Source organism: Mirounga angustirostris, unplaced genomic scaffold (genome assembly GCF_029215605.1).
Source record: "Mirounga angustirostris isolate CCGP_5_RB_7025 unplaced genomic scaffold, mMirAng1.0.hap1 SCAF_4, whole genome shotgun sequence".
Lineage (NCBI taxonomy): Eukaryota > Metazoa > Chordata > Mammalia > Carnivora > Phocidae > Mirounga > Mirounga angustirostris.
Window position 1 is genome coordinate 26,203,829 of NW_026991712.1, and position 20,664 is coordinate 26,224,492.

The following is a 20,664-nucleotide window of genomic DNA, read 5'->3' on the forward strand; positions in this document are numbered from 1 at the left end:
GGTATGTGTAAAAAATACAAAATAAGAGATTTTTTCAGTCTCTCACAGGTCTAAGTAATAATATTTTGAATGAGAGGAATACATAGGATTAGCCAGAAATCTAATCATTTAAAACTTAATTTTTGCAAGACTGTATCTACTTTAAATTGGTAAATGGAATATACACTTTCTAAAGCTATGGGCTCTTAACCCTGTTAAATTATATGAAACAGATTAAAATATTTTCTAAGCCAAAATTTTAAAATTTTATATTATTTCAAGATCATTACAATGACTTTTGGCTCTTGTACAGTTCCATAGATGTGGAAAGGGTATGTTAGGAAGTTTTATTTCTTCTTTAGCCCAAGAGCATATCTGGAAATTATTTTGTTTGATTACATGGTATTACATTATTTTTTTTAAGATTTATTTATTTAGTTGAACGAGAGAGAGAGAGCATGTGTGCAGGGAGTGGGGGGCAGAAGGAAAGGGTGGGGATCTCAAGCAGACTCTCTGCTGAGCACGGAGCCCAAGGCAGAGCTTGATCTCAGGACACCGAGATCATGACCAGGATGAAATTAAGAGTCCGATGCTTAACTGACTGAGCCACCCAGTTACCCCTGATTATATAGTATTTTATTAAAAGAAGAATGGTAAGATTTAATCTCAGGTTAAGAAATAGCTCTTGTGAATTGAATTTTTTCATTGAAGTTATACTGGTATATGATTTAGAAAATAGGAGGAAGAAATTTTTAAATAAAAGATAAGCAAAATTTTGTTTTTATTTTAATAATCTCAATTCCAATTTCTCATAGAGGGTGACATGATTGTGTATATGCACACATATACACTTATAAATATATAAAATGTATTTTTAATAACACATCTTGCCATACCTGAAAAGGAATTACGTGAATCAATACTTTTTATTTTTAACTTTTAAAAACATATTTTACCATATTTTAACACAGATTTAACATAATGTTAGCTCATAGTTCATTAAAATAAAGTGTATTTTAAAATTGTGAATCAATATACTAATTTCTACTGAGGAAGGAGTAAAGATAAAGTCTATTGATATCATTTATAGAACATGTAATTTGTATAGTATATATTTGTTCTAAGTATCATATATTTACTATCCATATCAGGACATTATTAGTAATTGTGCTGGGAAGATGGTATAAAGCAAGGCAATTATGAATATAAAGAAAGGATGGATGATCACTTGGTCTTTCTAGGAACTTGATATCATCAGCCCCCAAACAGATATACCTAGCATATTTCACAGGGCATTTTTCTTACACCAAATATTTTAGTTCTGCCCACTATAATAAGTGGAATGTGAACTATTATTTTATTATTCTTTACTTTGTTGAAAATTACCTATAAAAATAATTTAAAACAGTAGAAGGCTATAAATGATTCTTCAACTTTCTCATCTTTCAGCTAAATAACCACAATTTCTGATATGATTACCAATTACTTAATCCTTTCTATTTGCCAGATTTCATGCTGAGCAATTTAAATACATATTCAATTTAATCCTTACAGCACACCTTTGGAAAAGTTACTTTCAGAATTTACAATTGAATAAACTGAAGTTTAGAGAGGTAAAAGAGTTATTTTTAAACTGACAGGACATAGTAGGTGGTGGAGTAGGGGCAGTAACTAAGTTTTTCTGACTCCAAACCTCAGCCTAAAATGAGAGGACTACTTCTTTTTAAGTTTTGATTTATAAGCTAATTCTTTCCTAATTCAATATCTATATTTTATTTATAATGTGAGATTTCTTACCCTATTGAAATACATTTTTGACAACCAACAAGTACAGGAAAACAAATAATTTGGAGTTAATGTTCCTCCTATTTTTTACCTAGCATAGAACTAGGGTTAATGGAACTAACAGATCTTCCCCTTTCTGTACTTTTATACTCTCATAAAGACAAAACAGATGTTTCTCCTTTTGAGCCACAATATATGTTGACTTCATACTCTTCTTATAAAAGAGTAATAAATAATCTAAACTAAAGGACCATGAGCTGAGAGAAATGTTCCTATATGTCTATGCCAAAATTAGTCATGCAATATGCATAAATCGGAAATTACATTGCTTTAAATCAGTTTAGTAATTGAAGACAGACACATGATAATAATAAATCTCTTCAGCTTCACAATGGATTTTTTAATATTTCTCTATGAATGTCAGGAATCAGTCACTATTTCTTTTTCCAGTAATTATTTACATAATTTGTGTCATGGTTAGTTTATTTATGTAGGTATTTGTAGAAAATATCAATACCATATAATAGAACATAACTAGGTAAGTAGATGTCTTCATTTAGTCTCATATACATGATGAAAATTCCTTGAAAATAATCATTTATTATAAAAATAGAACGATATAATGACATCTGGAAATTCATAAACTAGCTCATTAATCTTTAAATATCATTGAAAAAATCCATTTATTGCTCTAGTCTGAGTGTTCAGAGAACCTATATATGTAAAGCACTGAAGTGTAAATCTATAAATTATCCCTTAAAGGTTCTATTTGTATATTTATCGTGTTAATTGGGAAAAATTGTAAAGAATCATGTAAAACCAAATAAAATCCCCACAGCTGGGAATTGTAGGTTCTCAGCATAAGGGTTAATTAAGTCTTAGGCAATAGTCTTGTGCTCTGACTTTAACACTGAGATGTGGTGAGTTACCTCATGATCCTAGAAAATTTACACAGTTTCTGATTCTCAATTGCCATATCAATAAATCAGGAAAATAAGAGAATTTCCTTGTAGGTTTGTTGTGACTATTAAATGATTTGACATAGTTCTAGTCCAGAAAGTACTCAATAGTTAAGTTGTTTTTGTTGTTGCCAAATCTTCCCTCACAGAATCAGGGGAGAAAACTTTAATTCTAAAGGTATTGGATTTAGAGTATAGAATTTACACGCAGTGCTGACAAAAGGCTTGATATTATTGATTCTCATTTGTTGATATGTTGTTTTAATAACATTTTAAAGTTAATAAATGTAAAAATTATCTTCCACAGAAGATTTTTGCATCTTAAAAAGGCTAAAAACATGGATTCCTATCATCCTTTCCAATTCTAATAATTTAAGGTCCCTTGAATGCAACATTTTTTTTTGTACTTAAAACTTTTAAGAAAGACATTGGAAGAAATATAACAATTTTCTTGAGAATAATAGTAGTTATTTATTAAAATATGCTATTTTGGGAGACTGAAATTTCTTTTTTTTTTTAAAGATTTTATTTATTTATTTGAGAGAGAGAGAGCTCATGAGAGGGGGGAGGGTCAGAGGGAGAAGCAGACTCCCTGTTGAGCAGGGAGCCCGATGTGGGACTCGATCCCAGGACTCCAGGATCATAACCTGAGCCGAAGGCAGTCGCTTAACCAACTGAGCCACCCAGGCACCCTGAGATTGAAATTTCTATCAATTGACACATTTAAGGACAAATGGTTGAAAAGGAACTGACTTAAAACAATAGGCACATGTTCATGATTTGTTTTGTTCTCATTGTTTGCAAGAGTATAAAATTAAAATAAAGTTAAAATTTAAACAGTGATAGGGTACCTGGCTAGCTCAGTTGGTTAAGCATCCGAGCCTTATTTTCGGCTTGGGTCATGATCTCAGGGTCATGAGATCCAGCCCTGCGTTGGGTTCCGTGCTGGGTATGGAGCCTGCTTAAGATTTTTTCTTTCCCTGTGCTGCATGCTCATTCTCTTAAAAAAAAAAAAAAAAGTTAAACAGTGATTAATACAATTATAATTGGCTTTGAGTATGTATATTTAACAAAGATTTGCATTCAGACTTTTCTTCTGTTGTTGAAAAGTTAAAAAACTTCATTATCCAAAGAAATTTCTTTTGTCTATGAAACTATGAAAATGAGACAGGGTTAGAGGAAGAAAGAGATAAAAAGACATTAAGAAAGGAGTAAAACAAGAAAAATGAAAGAACGTTTTAGGAATAAGAATGGGAATGAGAGAAAAAGAATATACTGTGTGATAAGGAGAATAAGAATTCTAAACCCTAAACATAAATCATTTTTATTTAAAGCCGAAGAAAACCCCTAGTCTATATTATTACAAAGCTTTTTGTTGGTATCTTAATGGAAGAAGATGTTAGTTTATTTTTGTTTGTTTCAAGTTTTTAAATTCCAGTTAGTTTAATATATAGTATAATATTAGTTTCAGGAGTATTACAAAGCCTTTTCATATATGTCACATATATCAATCAGTCAGTTAATCCCAGTGTTTTTGCCATCAGAAATAAAAATCCATGTAAATAGAAGGAAGATGATCCTATTCAACTATGATCATTTCAGCAAGGACAGAGCTCCTACTAGACACTAAAACCTATCAGACTTTCAGACCAGACCCTAGTTCATGGCTGATACTCAACTTCCAGAGTAAATGTCAGTGTATTTTCCCCAACCTGGCTGGATTCAGCCTCACTTTCTACTTTAAGGGCAAAAGGTGAAGTAGTCAGGAGCCATTGCAGTCTCTCCGTCAAAAGTCCATCTGTAGGTAGGTCCCTGGCCTTTTTGAGAAACCTGTTGCTGCGTCTCTGGAGAATCTGAACATAGAACAGACTACCTTTTACTTTCCATTGGTTTGAAAATGCATACCTAGAGATAGAAAATTGAATAAGACAGCAACTGCCTAGTTCACATGAAAAGGATTACTTTATACCATTTAAGAAATAATGTACACCCTGGTAAATCCAGAAAATTGAATGTATAACAGAAGAACCTATGGTATCAGTGTGAGATCAAAAATAGAAAGGTGATGATTCTAAATGACACTCAGATGATAACTCAGTTTAGGTTCTACCATTTGGTCCAACTGCTAGTCTCTACATAAATGAAAATATACTTGTATTGCTATTTTTAATTGTAAATATTTTTAGCTTCAAAATGTTCTGAATAAAAATAATTGTCTTAAAATATTCAAAAAAGGAAAAGGTTTGATGTCTTAAAGATTCAAATATGAGAGTCAAGTACACAGTCATCTTTAGGTTAGTATCAAAGCATTATCTTTAATTTTATTTATTTTATTTTTAAAAAGATTTTATGTATTTATTTATTTATTTGAGGTGGGAGGGGAAGGAGCAGAGGGAGAGGGACAAGCAGACTCTGGCTGAGCGCAGAGCCCAATGCAGGGCTCCATCTCATGACCTGAGCCAAAATCAAGAGTTGGATGCTTAACCTACTGAGCCACCCAGGTGCCCCAAAGCATTAGTTTTAATTTTAGTTCATTTTCAACATTTGTTCATGGATAAAATATTAATTGCCTCAAGATCTTTGAACTATTTTTCCTGCTTGGAACATGCATTCCCAAAGATATCTTTTAGGCTTACTACACTTCATTCAACCTGATAATCTTCCTTGAACATCCTATCCAAAATAATTTTCTGCTACCCATCCTCCATTTGTTCTATACCTTTACCCTGCTTCTCCTTAATGACAATCATCTCCCATATTATATGTAGCTTGGGGTTTTTTGTTTGTTTTTGTTTTTTGTTTATTTTGTTTTGTTTTTAGTTGCTTAATCTTTCTTGTCCTCCTCTGCCCTGACACTGTATTGTTTTTATGTTCCTCCTGGCATTTAATAGGTGTTCAATAAACATTTGCTTGGGGAATGGGTTTTAACAATTAACTGTGATAATTTCCTGAATTCTTATAGACCTCAAACAACTGGACAATTTCCCAAGTCCAGGGCCCATGTATTTTTAATTTCAGGCTTTTTAAATTTATTTTTTTAATTTGTTTCAGGGGTACAGGTCTGTGATTCATCAGTCTTATATAGTACCCAGTGCTCATTACAACACCCTCCCCACCAGATGGTGATGCTCTTGCTCACTTTGCTTGCTTAGACCTTTACAAGCCATTGGAAGTTTAGACCTCTTCTGAGAATATTTCTGTAGGAAAGAGACATAGGTAAAATACAAACAATAGATTTACATATTATATAGGTGGTTTTATTCTGAGAGAGAACAAATTCTCTGTTTTTTACAGTTTAGATATAATCTTTGACAGTCTATTTACCAGATTTTATAATTGTATTCTCTCTACCTTTACTGTTCAGTGAATGCTCAGTTAACAACTTAAGCTAAGTGAGCATCCATTTGAATCCAAAAGAAGGCAGCTTTCCACAATCCTAATGATTTCCATCTCCACTGTATTATTTTAGTTTCACGGTTCTTACTACTATTACCAACACTTTCCTTTTTTTGTTGTTGTTGTTGTTATAGCAAAACACAATAAAATGTTCCATAATTTTGCAAAAACTGACAGACTGAAATTAAACTGTTGAGTGAAAAGCAGCCCCATTAGTCATGATATGTGGGTGGTGCTTATAGTTAAAATGGTCAAATACTAAGGTAGGGGATCCACAAGTTTAAATGAACAGTATGTAAATGATACTTAGTAATCTTGCACAAATCTGTCATATCCAGCCATTCTTAGGCAAATTATAATGAAGTACAGTGATATTTTGATAAGAACATTGGACTTGGAATAAATATAAAACTGAAAAATATGCCAAAGACTGAGTTTTTATCTTCCAAATTTGACCTTGTTACACTTCAGATTTCTTAATATTTTCAGTCTCATGAAATTCCAAGCTCTCCTCTGAGACTCTGTGATTCAAATAATCCCCTGCAGCCACTAATAACTCTGACAATATATGGCCTTAAGCAAAAGTACTTTTGTTAGTGGGGGGTCTCTTTTGAAAAGCCCCTGAACCTGCCATTTATTGCCCTTAGGCAAAAAATCTATTTATTTATTTATTTTTTTAAAGATTTTTTTTATTTATTTGACAGAGACACAGCAAGAGAGGGAACACAAGCAGGGGGAGTGGGAGAGGGAGAAGCAGGCTCCCTGCAGAGCAAGGAGCCCGATGTGGGGCTCAATGTGGGGCTCGATGTGGGGCTCGATGTGGGGCTCGATGTGGGGCTCGATGTGGGGCTCGATGTGGGGCTCGATCCCAGGACCCTGGGATCATGACCTGAGCCGAAGGCAAACGCTTAACGACTGAGCCACCCAAGTGCCCTGGGCAAAAAGACTTTAAATAGTTGCTTATCCATCACCTTTATCTGGTTACCTCCCCCCCCCACACACAGAGAACCTTTAGAATCCCAGAAAGAACTACTTTTACTTGTACTAGCTCCATGGCAACACCTGTTTATATCATCTTTTCTTAGAGCGGGAGAGAAATTGATGAGGAAATAAATACAAATTCATTGATTCATTTATTCATCCATCCATTCATCCATGAAGAGGTTACTCAAAATAATAATAAATAGCAATTAGTATTTGTAAGAAGCACTATTAAGCATTTTCTTTTTTAATGTTGATATCAACATCAAGAGGTAGATAAGATTATTATTTCTCTTAAGATAGTAAAACCTCTGTGGTTTAGCGATAAAAGCAGAATTAGGATTGGAACCCAGGTTGCTTGTCTAAAGCCTGTTCTCTTACTCCATATGTTATATAGTGTATTACAAATCAGTAGGGAAATATATATCTTTTAAAATAGGAAAAAATATTAGGGTAAGTAATATACGTGGGAATTGAAGCTTTATAAAATATCATGTGTATAGTAATGCATATCCGGGGATCCTTTATAGTATATTTGTATACTGTAATATGAAAATTTATATTGTTATATATGGCTTATTTAAGAAAATACTGGGAGAAAGGAATAATGCAGGAATGATGAAGAGGGACCTGTAACCACAATATATACACAGATACACAACCAGTCTATCAACATTCAACAAACATTTAGTGAGTGCTTACCAATTGTCAGTCTCTCTTCTAGCTTTGAATAAGAAGATTAAGATTCCTGCCCTTTAGGAGTTTACATTTTAGTAGTGGGAGATTGAGCAACACATCAGTAATTCAGATAGTGGTATGTACTATGGGGAAAAAAGAAAGGGCTGGAGGTCAGAAGAAGACACCCAGGACATGCTGCTGTTTTATATCCAAATGAAATGAATGGAGGGGGTTATAAAAGTCTTGGAGGTAAACATGTGTATAGACTGTGAGGCAGAGACAGATCTTGACATATTCAAGCCACAGCAAGAATCCCAGGCGTTTGGAACAGAGTGAATGATGGCAAGCATGATAGAAGAATTTGGGGAGGCAGAGCAGAGGCCAAGTCATATGGACCCTCACAGGCTGTGGGAAGTTTGACTTTTCTCTAAGCAGTGAGGGAATTCAGTGACCTAGGGAATGATGTTGTCTTAGTTTCTAAAAAATCACTGTGGCCAGTATAAAGAGGGATGGAGTAGAAGCAAGAAGACAGAATGGAAGGCTATTGAAATAGTGGAGAAGAAAAGTAATGGTAATTTTGATAGGAAGATCATGGTCAGGGATAAGAATTGATAAGCTTTGCTATATATATATTTAAATATTTGCTTTGTATATATATATATATAAATAGATATACATTTATATATATTTAAAGATTTTATTTATTTATTTGACAGAGAGAGAGATAGCAAGAGAGGGAACACAAGCAGGGGGAGTGGGAGAGGGAGAAGCAGACTTCCTTCTGAGTGGGGAGCCCGATGTGGGGCTCGATCCCAGGACCCTGGGATCACGACCTGAGCGGAAGGCAGATGCTTAACAACTGAGCCACCCAGGCACCTCTACAATATATTTTTTTAAATGGAGATGGGAAAGTTTACTGATAGGTTGAACATAGATGTAAATGTGAATTTGAATATTAAAAAAGATAAATTAAGATGAATGAGTCCTAGATTTTTGGCCTAGAACTAGGTGAATGATAGTGACATTTACTGAAATGGAGAATGGTATAGGTGGAGGAAATTTTCAAAAGTATTATTTTAGACATAATAGTTTTCAGACGCTTATTAGGCATATTATTGTAGGATTCTGAGCAAAAGTCAGAATTTGGGATAAACATTTAGTAGTCATACTATATTGATGACATGGAAATAGATGCCCTTTTTGAGGGGTGACAGAAAGAAAAGAGAAGATGGCCTAGGTCAGAGAGTGTTACAACATGAAAAGGATCAGGGGAGGAGGGTGAGCTACAAAGAAAGAAGAAAGAAAAAGAAAGAAAGAAAAGAAAGAAGGAAGGAAGGAAGGAAGGAAGGAAGGAAGGAGGGAAGGAAGGAAGGAAGGAAGAAAAGAAAGAAAGAAAGAAAGATTGGTTCTCAGTATAGCCAGTGGTATAGAAAAAAACCAGGCTAGTGTGGTCTCCATGGCCAAAGAAAGGCTCAAAGTAGATGAAGTGATCTACAGGCAGAGATAATTACTCACAGATTGAGTAAAATGCAAATTAAGAATTGAATATCACATTGCAACAAGAATATTCTGGTGACTTTGGCATAATCATTTCAATGGAGTGAAGACAAAAACCTGATGAAATTGTTGGAGGACAGACTGGAAAATGAGGAAGAGAGGATTTGTCACTGTAGCAGCAGGGAAGGAAACCTTAGAATATGAAGGGTAGATGTGTTAGAATCTTGGCACCACAGTGAGCAGTCTTCCAGACAAAAAGTTGATTGCTTCATCTTCTCAGACTTCAGTCTATTGGAAGAGACTAACATATAAAGAATATGAAAGCATAATATGAGCTATACTATCATAGAGCTGTATAAGAAAGAACTTGATGCTATGGAAAACTATGGGACACTTAACAGATAAGGGACTTAGCAAAGAGGTAAAGAGGTAAAATCAACATTGAATGACCATGGATGGTAGTGTTGGCTATGTGGGAGAAGGACATACCAAATCACAGCATTAAGAGAGTACATTAGTTCAGTAGGTTGAACTGGGATGGGGGATTGGGATGGTGACATATTGGGAAATCATGGGTACCTATAAGCCTGGAGATGTAGTTAGAGAATGATAAAGTGAACTGTATTTATCCTTAGAATTGAGGCAACAGGGAGATTTCTGAAGGATTTTCAGCAGTGAAATAACATGATCAAATTTTAATTTTAAAAAGGTCATTTTAATAATAATGAGACATATTACATGGATAATATACCCACCATAACAAGGTCCATTGATATGATTAATATGGTAACCTAGAAAAAAAATGAGAGTGAGGTAGAATAGTGCCAATGGAGACGAAGAGCACCTGTATTTTCTTTGAACTCAGAATCAGCACTTCATCAATCACTTATTTTTAATCTGTTTTTGGGGTAAATCTCTATTACAGAATTCTTCTTCCACTCCTGGCATGTTAATTCTTAAGTCATCTAAAACTGTTGGGTTTCTTTTTACAGGAGCTAAATTCTTTTCTGACCAATTTAACCTGAATTAATATATAACCCAATAACATAAATTTATAGGAAATTACAACAAAATGGTTTTCTTTAAGGATACATTCTTACACTATTAAAAACATTTGTAGCACTCTTTTGAGCAATTGTCCTATGTTTTTGCACTAGGCTTTGGAAGTAGCAGAAAACTATTATTAGCTTTTTAAAAATTATTATTATAAAAGGTATATCCTGATAACTCACTGTTATAACCAGACTACAACAAGTGCCCAAGGATCAGAGTGCCAGTGGTATCTAAAATAATAATAGTTGTGAAAGGAAATAGTAAAATGAAGTACAATTTATTGACCTCTCACTGTATTCCAAGCAATGTGCTAGCTTCTTTATGTACGTTATCCTATCTATATATTTTTCACAAAAGCCCTTTTTAAACAACTGCATTATCATTTCACATATAAGGTATCTGAGTTTCAGAGAGTTTAAGGAACATATCTAACATCACACAGTATTTAACATTGTAAGTTAGGTCATGCCCAGAGCCAAACTGATAGTACCACTGTATGAGAATTTTATTTTGATTAGGACTTAGTACTTTTAAAAAAGGGATAGAAGGGGTGCCTGGGTGGCTCAGTCGTTAAGCATCTTCCTTTGGCTCAGGTCATGATCCCAGGGTCCTGGGACTGAGTCCCACATCAGGCTCCCTGTTCGGCAGGAAGCCTGCTTCTCCTTCTCCCACTCCCCCTGCTTGTGTTCCCTCTCTCGTTGTGTCTCTCTGTCAAATAAATAAATAAAATCTTTTTTTAAAAAAAAAGTGATAGAGGCCTTTATTGACTTCAGATCAGGTCTACACACTCACTTTTTCTTTCCATACTGTACTGGCAATAACCAAACTGGCCCCATATCAAGTCTCTTTCTTCCACCAAAGGACATGGACTGGAGCCAAACTATCAGTATTCAAATTTCATCTTCATCTCTTACTAGCTCTGTGATCTCGGGCAAGTTATTGAATTGCTTAGTGACTCTATTTCCTGTAAAATAAGGAGAATATTTATTTATATCTCATTGGATTGTTGGGAGGCTTTAATGAGTTAAAAATCTGTAAATTGCTTAGAAGAGTCCCAGGCAATCAGTAGGCTCTGTATAAATGTTATTATCATCTTGATTACTCCTGAAAAGATGCTATTACTCTTTAAAAGATGCATAAAGAAAAAGGTAACAAATATAAGATAATTCTTCAAAAAATTCCATTTCTAGATACGAGCAATTTTAATGCAAATGTGCCAATGCACTTTTTAGTAATATACTGGAGATGATAGGCTGTCATTGAGTTAATTGTAGGATGAGTTTAGATATGCCATTGTAAGCTTATCCATTTATGTTGTCTACTTATTTTTATAGAAGTTTTTAGGAAGAAAGATTTAATTTTCATTGTTCTTATGAGTTTTAAAAAATAGTAAGATTTGGCTGTGTTTGCAATTCTGGTATCTGTCTAAGATGTTATCTCTGACCTTTTCTCTTATTTTAATCCTTTGCATTAGAATTAACTCCCTCTCTTGAATTGTTTTACTTTTAGTGCCCTGTGGTGGAATTTTAACGAAGCGCAAAGGGACTATTTTGTCTCCTGGATACCCTGAGCCTTATGACAACAATCTGAATTGTGTATGGAAGATTACAGTGCCAGAGGGAGCTGGCATTCAAGTAAGGAAATTTAAATCTTTCTCCTTTTCATTGTATGTTTGAAGTTAATCCTTTTCAGAGATGACAGGTTGCAGGTTACTTCCAAAGGTTTAGCCAGTGCTTTTCCCTGGCATGGTTGAATGTAAATAGAAAGATATTTGTTACTTTTTCCACCTGCAAAAAAACAGAAAACCAATTCAAGAAGGCATAAGCAGTAAGTAAAAATATGTTGCTCTACATGACATGGAATCTTGGGGTAAGGGTTTTTTACTTTAGAGGTTTAGTTGTGTCCTTACTGATCTGGGTTTTTCTGTCTCTCTTCTCTGCTATTTTAGCATGTTGGCCTAGTTCTTAAGCTTCTCTTCTCATGATCTTGAGATTACTACAAAGCTCTAGACATAACAGCTTTATGCAGTAATGGCAATAGCCAAAATGGAATGTTTCTATCTTACGTACCTTTACAGTGGTTAAAAAAACTTTTTAGAAATCCTTCCAGTAGACTTTCCTTCCTGTACTATTGACCAAAATTGCAAGAATATCCATTCCTAAGCCATATACTGGCCAGTAGCAAAAAATTTATTATGATTTGTCTCAAACAAATCAACATTAAATACCTGGATTAAACAAAGGGCTCAGCTTTCTCTGATATATACTGTCCTCATTTAATCGAACAAAACCAATTCTCTGTTAGCAAGGAACAGGGATGCTAGTCTATAGACAATCAACACAATATACCATATTATTATAACTGGGGAGGAGAAACTTGACCAGTTACTCTGTTTTACAAGGAGATTGTTTCTGGATAAATTGATGGCATTTTACTCCTGAGTCCATATATATTCCATGGAAAGTAATTATTCTTTACAAAATAGTACATAATGTAATCTATATTTCATAAAAATAACTTGATTACTTCTCCAATTGAGTCATAAGGCTTTCCTTTGGATACTTGAGATATCTATCAGCTATGGAAAAAGTAGCCAAGAAATCATTCATTAAAACTGAAATTTGAGAGTAGTATAATTTTCAGTTAAAAAAAATCAACTTTTGAATTTATCTTTGTAATTTTTCAGAAAATTCAAAAAAAATCACTTGATGGGTGTTAGGGGTAAAATAGGTCAGTAAACCAATGAGAAAATATGAAATGTATGTTTACAGTGTTTTAAGGACATTAAAAATGAAAAGACTATAGATCTATGCTTATATTCTGACTAGCTGTACTATCGTTTTATGGCTAACTTGTAAAGTTCAGGGAAAACCAACCAATCCTATCTCATCACTGGTAGAATGAATAAGAATCTTAGAATTGTCCATGTTCCAGGTTGTATAGAAAATCTGAAATCAGATAATAACTTTAGAACCTTCATAGAATATTTGCTGTATCATATAGTGTCAGTTTATGAAGGTTATCCTAGAACCTCTATATGTTAATATCAGCTTGTCCATTTCTGTCTCAGCTTACAATAAACAAACAAACAAACAAACAAACCAGCATTTCCCCTCTAATTCTCATTTTTTGTTTTTGAGCCCTGCAATGTGGCTTTAGCTTCCATTGCTCTAAATGAGCCACTCATAGCAATCACTGAGGACCTATAGGTCAGTTAAATGCATTGTGTTGCTCATCCTGCTTATTCTGACAGCAACATTCTGATCATGCCCATTCTCCTGTCACTCTTAAAACATGTTTTTCCTCCTTAGTTTTCATGGCACCAGTACTCTCTTGGACTTTTGTTTTATTTTCTTTTTTACATCAGTGGCTCTTGCTTCTACGTTTGGGAACATGGTCTTCTCTTTCTACTCAACACATCAGATACAATGTTTGAGAGATTCTGTGGTGTTTGTTCATCTTACCTTACACCATTCTCTCTGCCATCTTGTCTACTTCCATGTCTTTAGCTACCATTTTGTGCTGATGAAGCCCAGGACCTGCATCATAATAGACCATCAGAAAACATTCTTTTTTTAATGAAGACTGAATAAATGTTGGTTCTCAAACCTAAATATCCAACCCAGACCTTTCACCTAAGCTTCATGACACATATCTAACTGCCCACTGGGCATTTTCAGCTAAACTTCTTGCTGGAATTTCAAATTCAACCTGTTCAAAATTGACTTCATGATTTTTTCTCATTATTATGGAACTTCTCCAGTGTTCTCTGACTCAGAATGAACCCCTCATCCAGTCAGTTGCACAAGCCAGAAATCTTGATGATTTTTTTTTCTTCTCCTGCTCTATACAATGAAATATGTCAGTGTCAGGTCTGTCTTTCATAAATCAAATAAGTCTATTTCTCTCCATCCAAATTTTTATCACTTAAGATTGGGTGATCGTAATCCCTGTCCCAGGTTCTTTTTCTCCTTCAATCTATTCCTCAGAGGGCAAAGAGAGTAGAGTAACCTAAAATTAAAAACCTACTAATATCACTTTCCTGCTTACAATACTTCAGCTGTCCCCTATATCCTTAATTCCTTGACAAGTTGATTATGCCTTTGTGCTTTGTCCTCATTTCTTACCTCTTCTGTTTACACTATTTTAGTTCTTTATAAAAGCTCTCTTTTGCCTTTGGGCCTTTATGCATGTTGTTCTCTTTGCAGACAACACTCTGCTTGATCTCCCTTTATTTTGTTTATTCTTAGTCATCATTTCTGTCTCAAAACAGTTCTGTGGAAGACTTTCTGTGAACTTGAGAAAAGGTTAAGTCCTGTGCTGTATGTTCTCATAGGTCCCTGTAATTTCCTTATTATAACACCCATCACATTTTACTGTTACTACTTAGTTAATTATCCATAAGATCATGAGGGCACTAACTCAGTCTGCTCTGGCAGCTAGCATGCTCAGTAAATATTTTTAGAATGAACTAATGAATACCTCCCCAAGCAGTGGAGTTTTGGACTATTTTAAGGAGTTAAGACAGCATGATGAACTAATAAGACATCTGCAGACAAAGTACATTGTATATCACATGTCCTAGCCAAACACTACTCAAAACTAGCTGTACTATCATTTTGATAGTACAGCATTTTATTTAATGATCACACGTTAGAAAACAGAATTTGAGTTTAACAACACATTTATCAAGTTTAAACAGGGTGTGAAGTGTACTGGATTTTTAAATTTAAATAGTCTAAAGGACTGCCAAACACTTTTTTTCTAATTAACCTCTTTATGTATGGTAATTTTAGACATATCTCTAAATAATAGAAAATTACATAACACAAACACACACATATTTAATATGTGATTTATATTTGAAATTTCACTAATTTTACCTAAAAGCTACCTGACTGCTACATCAGGTTTAAAGCAATGCTTATTTTATTTTATTCAGTTAGGATGAATATGTGTGTGGATAAAGAATTATATGAATATTCAATAAATCCTGTACGAGATGAAATGGGATAACCAGTGGTGGAAAAAGAAACATTTAAAATGCTGGAAAAGTTACAAATAATATAGAGTGATTGAGCTATCTTTAGAAAGAGCCCAGCAAATAGAGTGATTTGTTATATTAAGTTTACATGAGCAGTTTGTGGGGACTAGTCTTTTTGCCTGTCTATTTTAGCAAAGTATATTGATGGAGAATTCCAAAAGGGCTAATAACAAAGTTATCAAGCAGAAGAGCGATCTTTATGTGAATAACCATGGGAAAACAATGTTCATTACTTAACTGTGTCAATTTGTAGAATGATCATCATGAGTTAATATAATCTAACAAGCATCTTAAAATGAGATGTGAATGTCTGTATGAGAAATATCTGGTTTTAGTGATTGGAAATTCATTACCTCATAAAGCTATCCTGTTGCCGTGATGGACAGCTCCATCTAATGCAAAATTCTCCTAAACGCTGAATCAATAGCGTTTTTTTTTTCTTTTTAAATCTTTGACTTTGACTCCTATTTGGCTTTTTGTCATTGTGGGTCCTCAGTCATTTACTTGAGTCTCCCACACCCTCTGTGTTTATTGTGCCAAACTACATTCACAGTTTGCCCAGACTCTGCGTGGCAAATTGTGTTAGTTTCCTGTGGCTGCTGGAAGTACCAGGCACTTGATAGCTTAGAGTAGCTGAAGTTTATTCTCTCCCAGTGCTGGAGGCCAGAAGTCCCAAAGCAGGGTTCCTGAGCTGCGGCTGGGGTGCTGCCAGGGCTGTGCTCTGACCCTCCACTCTTCCCTCTGCCCAGGCTCTACGGGAGGCCCTTCCTTGCTTCTTCTAACTGCCGGTGGCTGCCGGCACTCCTTGGTGTCTGACTGTATGACTCCATTTTTTGCCCACATGGTCACAGTGCCTTCTTCTCTTCTGTCTGTGTCAAATCTCCTTTGACATCTTTCTTATGATTGTATTTAGGGCCTATTTGAATAATCCAGGATAATCTCCCTATCGCAAGATGCTTAGTTTAATTGCATTTGAAAGATCTTTTTTTTTTTTCCTTCCACGTAAGGCAACATGTCTAGGTGCCAGGTATGAGGACCTGATATTTTTGGAAGCCAATATTCAGTCTGCTATACATATGTGTCCAGGATTAAGCAAAATTTGTTCTTCTCATTAAGGTAATAGGCTTTCCTACAGATGTCTTCATTTTTGTTCTCACCACCCCTCTGATCTCCATAACTCAGGAAAAAAAGATAAATTATTCTTAAGTCTTCCCTCTCACTTCCTTCCCTTATTCAGATTACACAAAAGCCAGTAACTTCCCCTGTAGCAACATATGGGGGGCATCTCTGTCCCCCTTTCTACTATTTATTCCTGCCTCCGATCTACTTCAATTTTTCATTGTTTCTCACACAGACTACTGCAGTGGACACTGAAATTGTCTTTTCACTTACATTTTTTTCATCCAATGCAGTGCAGTACTTAAAGCAGTTCTGATTTTGCTCCTTCTAAAACCTTCAGTGGACTGCTCACTTGCATAATTATTGCGGTGGTGTTCAGTCTTTCTAGTCTCTTGGCCAATCTGTCGCAACTAAGATACATTAAATCCTTTATACACACTGGACGCTATTTTCAACTAAAATTAATTTAGTTTTTACAACAATTCTATGAATCAGATACCTTTACTACAATGATTTATATGAGTAATTGAAGGCATAGAGAGATTAACAACTCTTTAGTATTACATGGCAGCCAGTGGAGGGAGCCAAGAAGCTGCAAATCCAGGCGTCCTAACTCTGCAGTCTTTTGTATTTATCCACTAAGCTCACTCTTCCTAACTTTTCTCTCCTTTTCCTAACTTTGCATGCATATTTCCTCATATGTAAATACATTCTACTGTGGCTAAATTGGATTACTTATGGTTCACTAAATCCACCTCATGGCTTGCCCCCTCTACATTTTTATAACTCAATAATCTCTTTCAGTGGAAAACCTCTCAATACATTTAGCTTATCTCAAATGTCAACTCCTGCATGAATTCTTACATTTTTTTTCCTTTTCTTTTCCTTTTTTTTTTTTTTTTTCCCAGCTGAATGTGATCTTTTCTTCCCCTGAATTGTAGGAAAGGAAAATTCAGATATGAAGAGAGAATTGATCATTGTTTAAGGAGGTGGTGATAATATTAAAGTCATACAGCTTTAATTCCATTCTTCTTCCTGTCCTGGAACGTTGCCATTGGGCCTAATGCCTGTCACACAGGCAGGGTATCTGTTGCCATGTGGCACTCACCCCTGGAAAGGAGACACCAGCATTCACTTGATGGGAAGAATGATGATGGTCTATTTTGTGGATAAGAAATTTTTAATGAATGCAATTGTGATAATTATTTAGCGAATGAGTGCAGTGCTTACAATTATAACAGACTTTAGCTAAATAAAATAAATTTATTTTAATAAAGTTAGTCCTTCCCTTCCTCCATAACAATAAAATATATACTAAAGAAAGAGAAAAAGGATCACATCCACAGTTGTGGGGGTCCTGTGGGTTCTTGCAAAAGCTCAAGCTGTGCCAAGTGAAGTGCAACAAAGTAACACATGCCTCTTTCTTTAAATAAAATTTAATAGACATGAGAGAATTGTACTCCAGCATTTCCCTTATCAACTTTAGGGACTTTCACAGTAATTTAGTTATTATGACTCCATTCATAAAAATAATCTTTAAAAGATGTACCCAAATCAGTTATAAAGTTTAATTTTGGTCATCTATATTGAGACCTATTAAAAATGTGCATAGGGGATAATAATGTTATTTTTTTTAATGAAAGGAAATTGAGCAAAGGTTAGGCAAATAAAGGAAAATGAAATGTATCCAGTATAAACCTAGCTAAACTGGCAAAAATCGAACACTCCAAAACATAGAAGTTCACCAGTTGTTTAGAACATGCATTGGGATTCCTGGCACTAAAACATTAATTAACCCAAAGCCTTTATTTTTATTTTTTTAGTTTTTATTTCTTTATTTACTTTAGATATATAGATACAGAGAGAGAAAGTAAAAGAGAGTGGGGGGAAAGGGGTATAAGGGGAGGGAGAGGGACAAACAGACTCCCTGCTGAGCAGACACAGGCTCCATGTGGGGCTCCATCTCATGACCCTGAGATCATAACCTGAGCCGAAATCAAGAGTCAGACACTTAACTGACTGAGCCACCCAGACACCCCTAACCCACAGCCTTTAATAAAGAGAATATTCTGAGATGGTGACAGACATTATGTAATATTAGTATCTTGTTAGAAATATGTTTTCTTATCAGTAATTATTATTTCACAGGTGCAAGTTGTCAGCTTTGCTACAGAACATAATTGGGATTCTCTGGACTTTTATGATGGGGGAGACAACAATGCTCCACGCCTCGGAAGTTATTCAGGTAAATAGAAGAGCTGAGCTTAATTAAAACACAGATATTATTAGGAATATAGAAATCTCTCTCTCTTTTTAAAAGAGCTTCCAAGACTCTGACTTGGCAGTTTAATTCCTTTTTATAAACTATACACAGGGAACTAAATTACAAGGTGAGAAATTTGAAAGGCATAAAAGGTAATGACATTGAAATTGCTGTTTAAAACCTTACTATATTCTTACTATATTTATGTAATTATTTATTGATGCCTTTATAGTAATATTTTCAGCTGAGCTGTGGTTCAGGAATATGTGTGCCCTTTTCCCTTAAATAGTTAAAAATTAGACAGTGCTTGGTAATTATGCTCTATCTATTCAATAGAGTGTTACCCAGCCATTAAAATAATTTTAGAGACTGTGTAACAACATGGTAAATGTTACAAGGTACTGTTGAGTGAGAATAAAGAGAATTTAAAATTATTTCTAGGAAATGAATAAAATTATATAAAGTGAATTAATACCCAGGTACCAAGACCAGAAGGTTTTTAAATTTGTTAAGGTTTTTAAAGGTAATTTATGCAATAATCTAACAGCTTTTTCCAGCAAATGAGAAGTGAAATCGTTTTACTCTAATTTTAACTATACTTTTTATTTTATTATACTTTATTATACTTTTTAACTGTAGACATAGGAACATAGCTAAACCATGAACTTCTACATTTCAGATATACTTGAATCAGCGTGAATGGTTTTAAGTTTTTAATAGATTTTAAAATAGAGTATGATAACCAGTTTTTCAGCATCACCATTGAGAAAAGGAAAGAAGAAATATCTGGAGTAGGAGTGACTTGGTTTAGTCATAGAAAGTATTTTAGATACAGGTTAAGGTAGAAGTCTTTCTTGGAAGAAATCTCATAACATTTTGAGTATACATTTGTTTAGAATAGATTGAGGGTATACTTTCTTAATAATAAATACAACAATGAAGATAATAAAAGTAACAACAGCTGTTGATTTACCAACTGCTAGCTCTATGTGAGGCTTGTCATACATCTCCTCATTTGCTCTTTCTAGCAGTTCTGGTACTTGATTGAAGCTTAGAGAGATTAAGTTGCCCGAGATTGTACAGCTAATGTTAGAATGAGACTGGAGCCCAGCTGGTATGACTCCAGAGCCAGAACTCTTAATCACTAAGATTCTCTAGGAGACTAAGGGCAGGCAGGGTGAGTTTACCTCTGTCTTCAGTGATTCAGTGAGGATACTATGGACAGATAACAGGTTGAAAACAAAAACAAAAACAAAGCAATTATATGTTCAATAATGAATTAGTCCTGACTTCCTTTATAGAAGGATCAGTGAGTGGTTAAGGTCCACAGATTTGTACAAAGTAGTATAAAGTAACTAGTTACAGAAAAAATTTGCAACATTATCAACTAATATGTTATCTTAAAACATAGAATTGACACTTTTTTTATGCTTGTCATTTGAAATTGCTTGAGTTGTAATCTTAAGGATCTTGAACTATTACTCAATGTCAAATAGTCAAGAAGTAATTGCTTCAAGCAGATATTTTGTTTTCAACTCTATAATTGAATAAAGTCAAGTTGACTTCCTTTAGAAATTCAGAAGCACATCATTATAATGTATTTGCTGGGAGACACGGCTAACACTAGTTTATAATTGGGATTTTTCAAACACTACTTACCAGCTTTGCTGTCAGAGTACCAGTAAAGTACCAGTACTTTACCTGGTATAGAAGAACATACATACATCCATGCATACATACATAAATGAAATGCATATATAATATATTTGTATATAACATATATAATAAAAAGGGCAATAAATAGAATCCTCTGAACCCATACATAATCTTAAGTTACTATACTATAAAAATCACCTGCAAACTTTAAAATTAAACTTCCCATTAGCTCATGCATGGAATATTGAAATCCA

At 34.4% G+C, this 20,664-nt stretch overlaps 1 protein-coding gene across 3 annotated transcripts in view; it reads left to right on the top strand.

The window, feature by feature from the left end:
* Window positions 1–20,664, top strand: part of CSMD3 (CUB and Sushi multiple domains 3) — a 1,202,189-nt gene that overhangs the window by 1,038,709 nt on the left and 142,816 nt on the right. For all 3 annotated transcript variants that reach the window (XM_045896021.3, XM_045896023.3, XM_045896024.3), the window contains 2 exons: window positions 11,838–11,962; window positions 18,640–18,736. In XM_045896021.3, coding sequence (XP_045751977.1) covers window positions 11,838–11,962; window positions 18,640–18,736 — 222 coding nt within the window. The remainder of the gene's footprint in view (window positions 1–11,837; window positions 11,963–18,639; window positions 18,737–20,664) is intronic.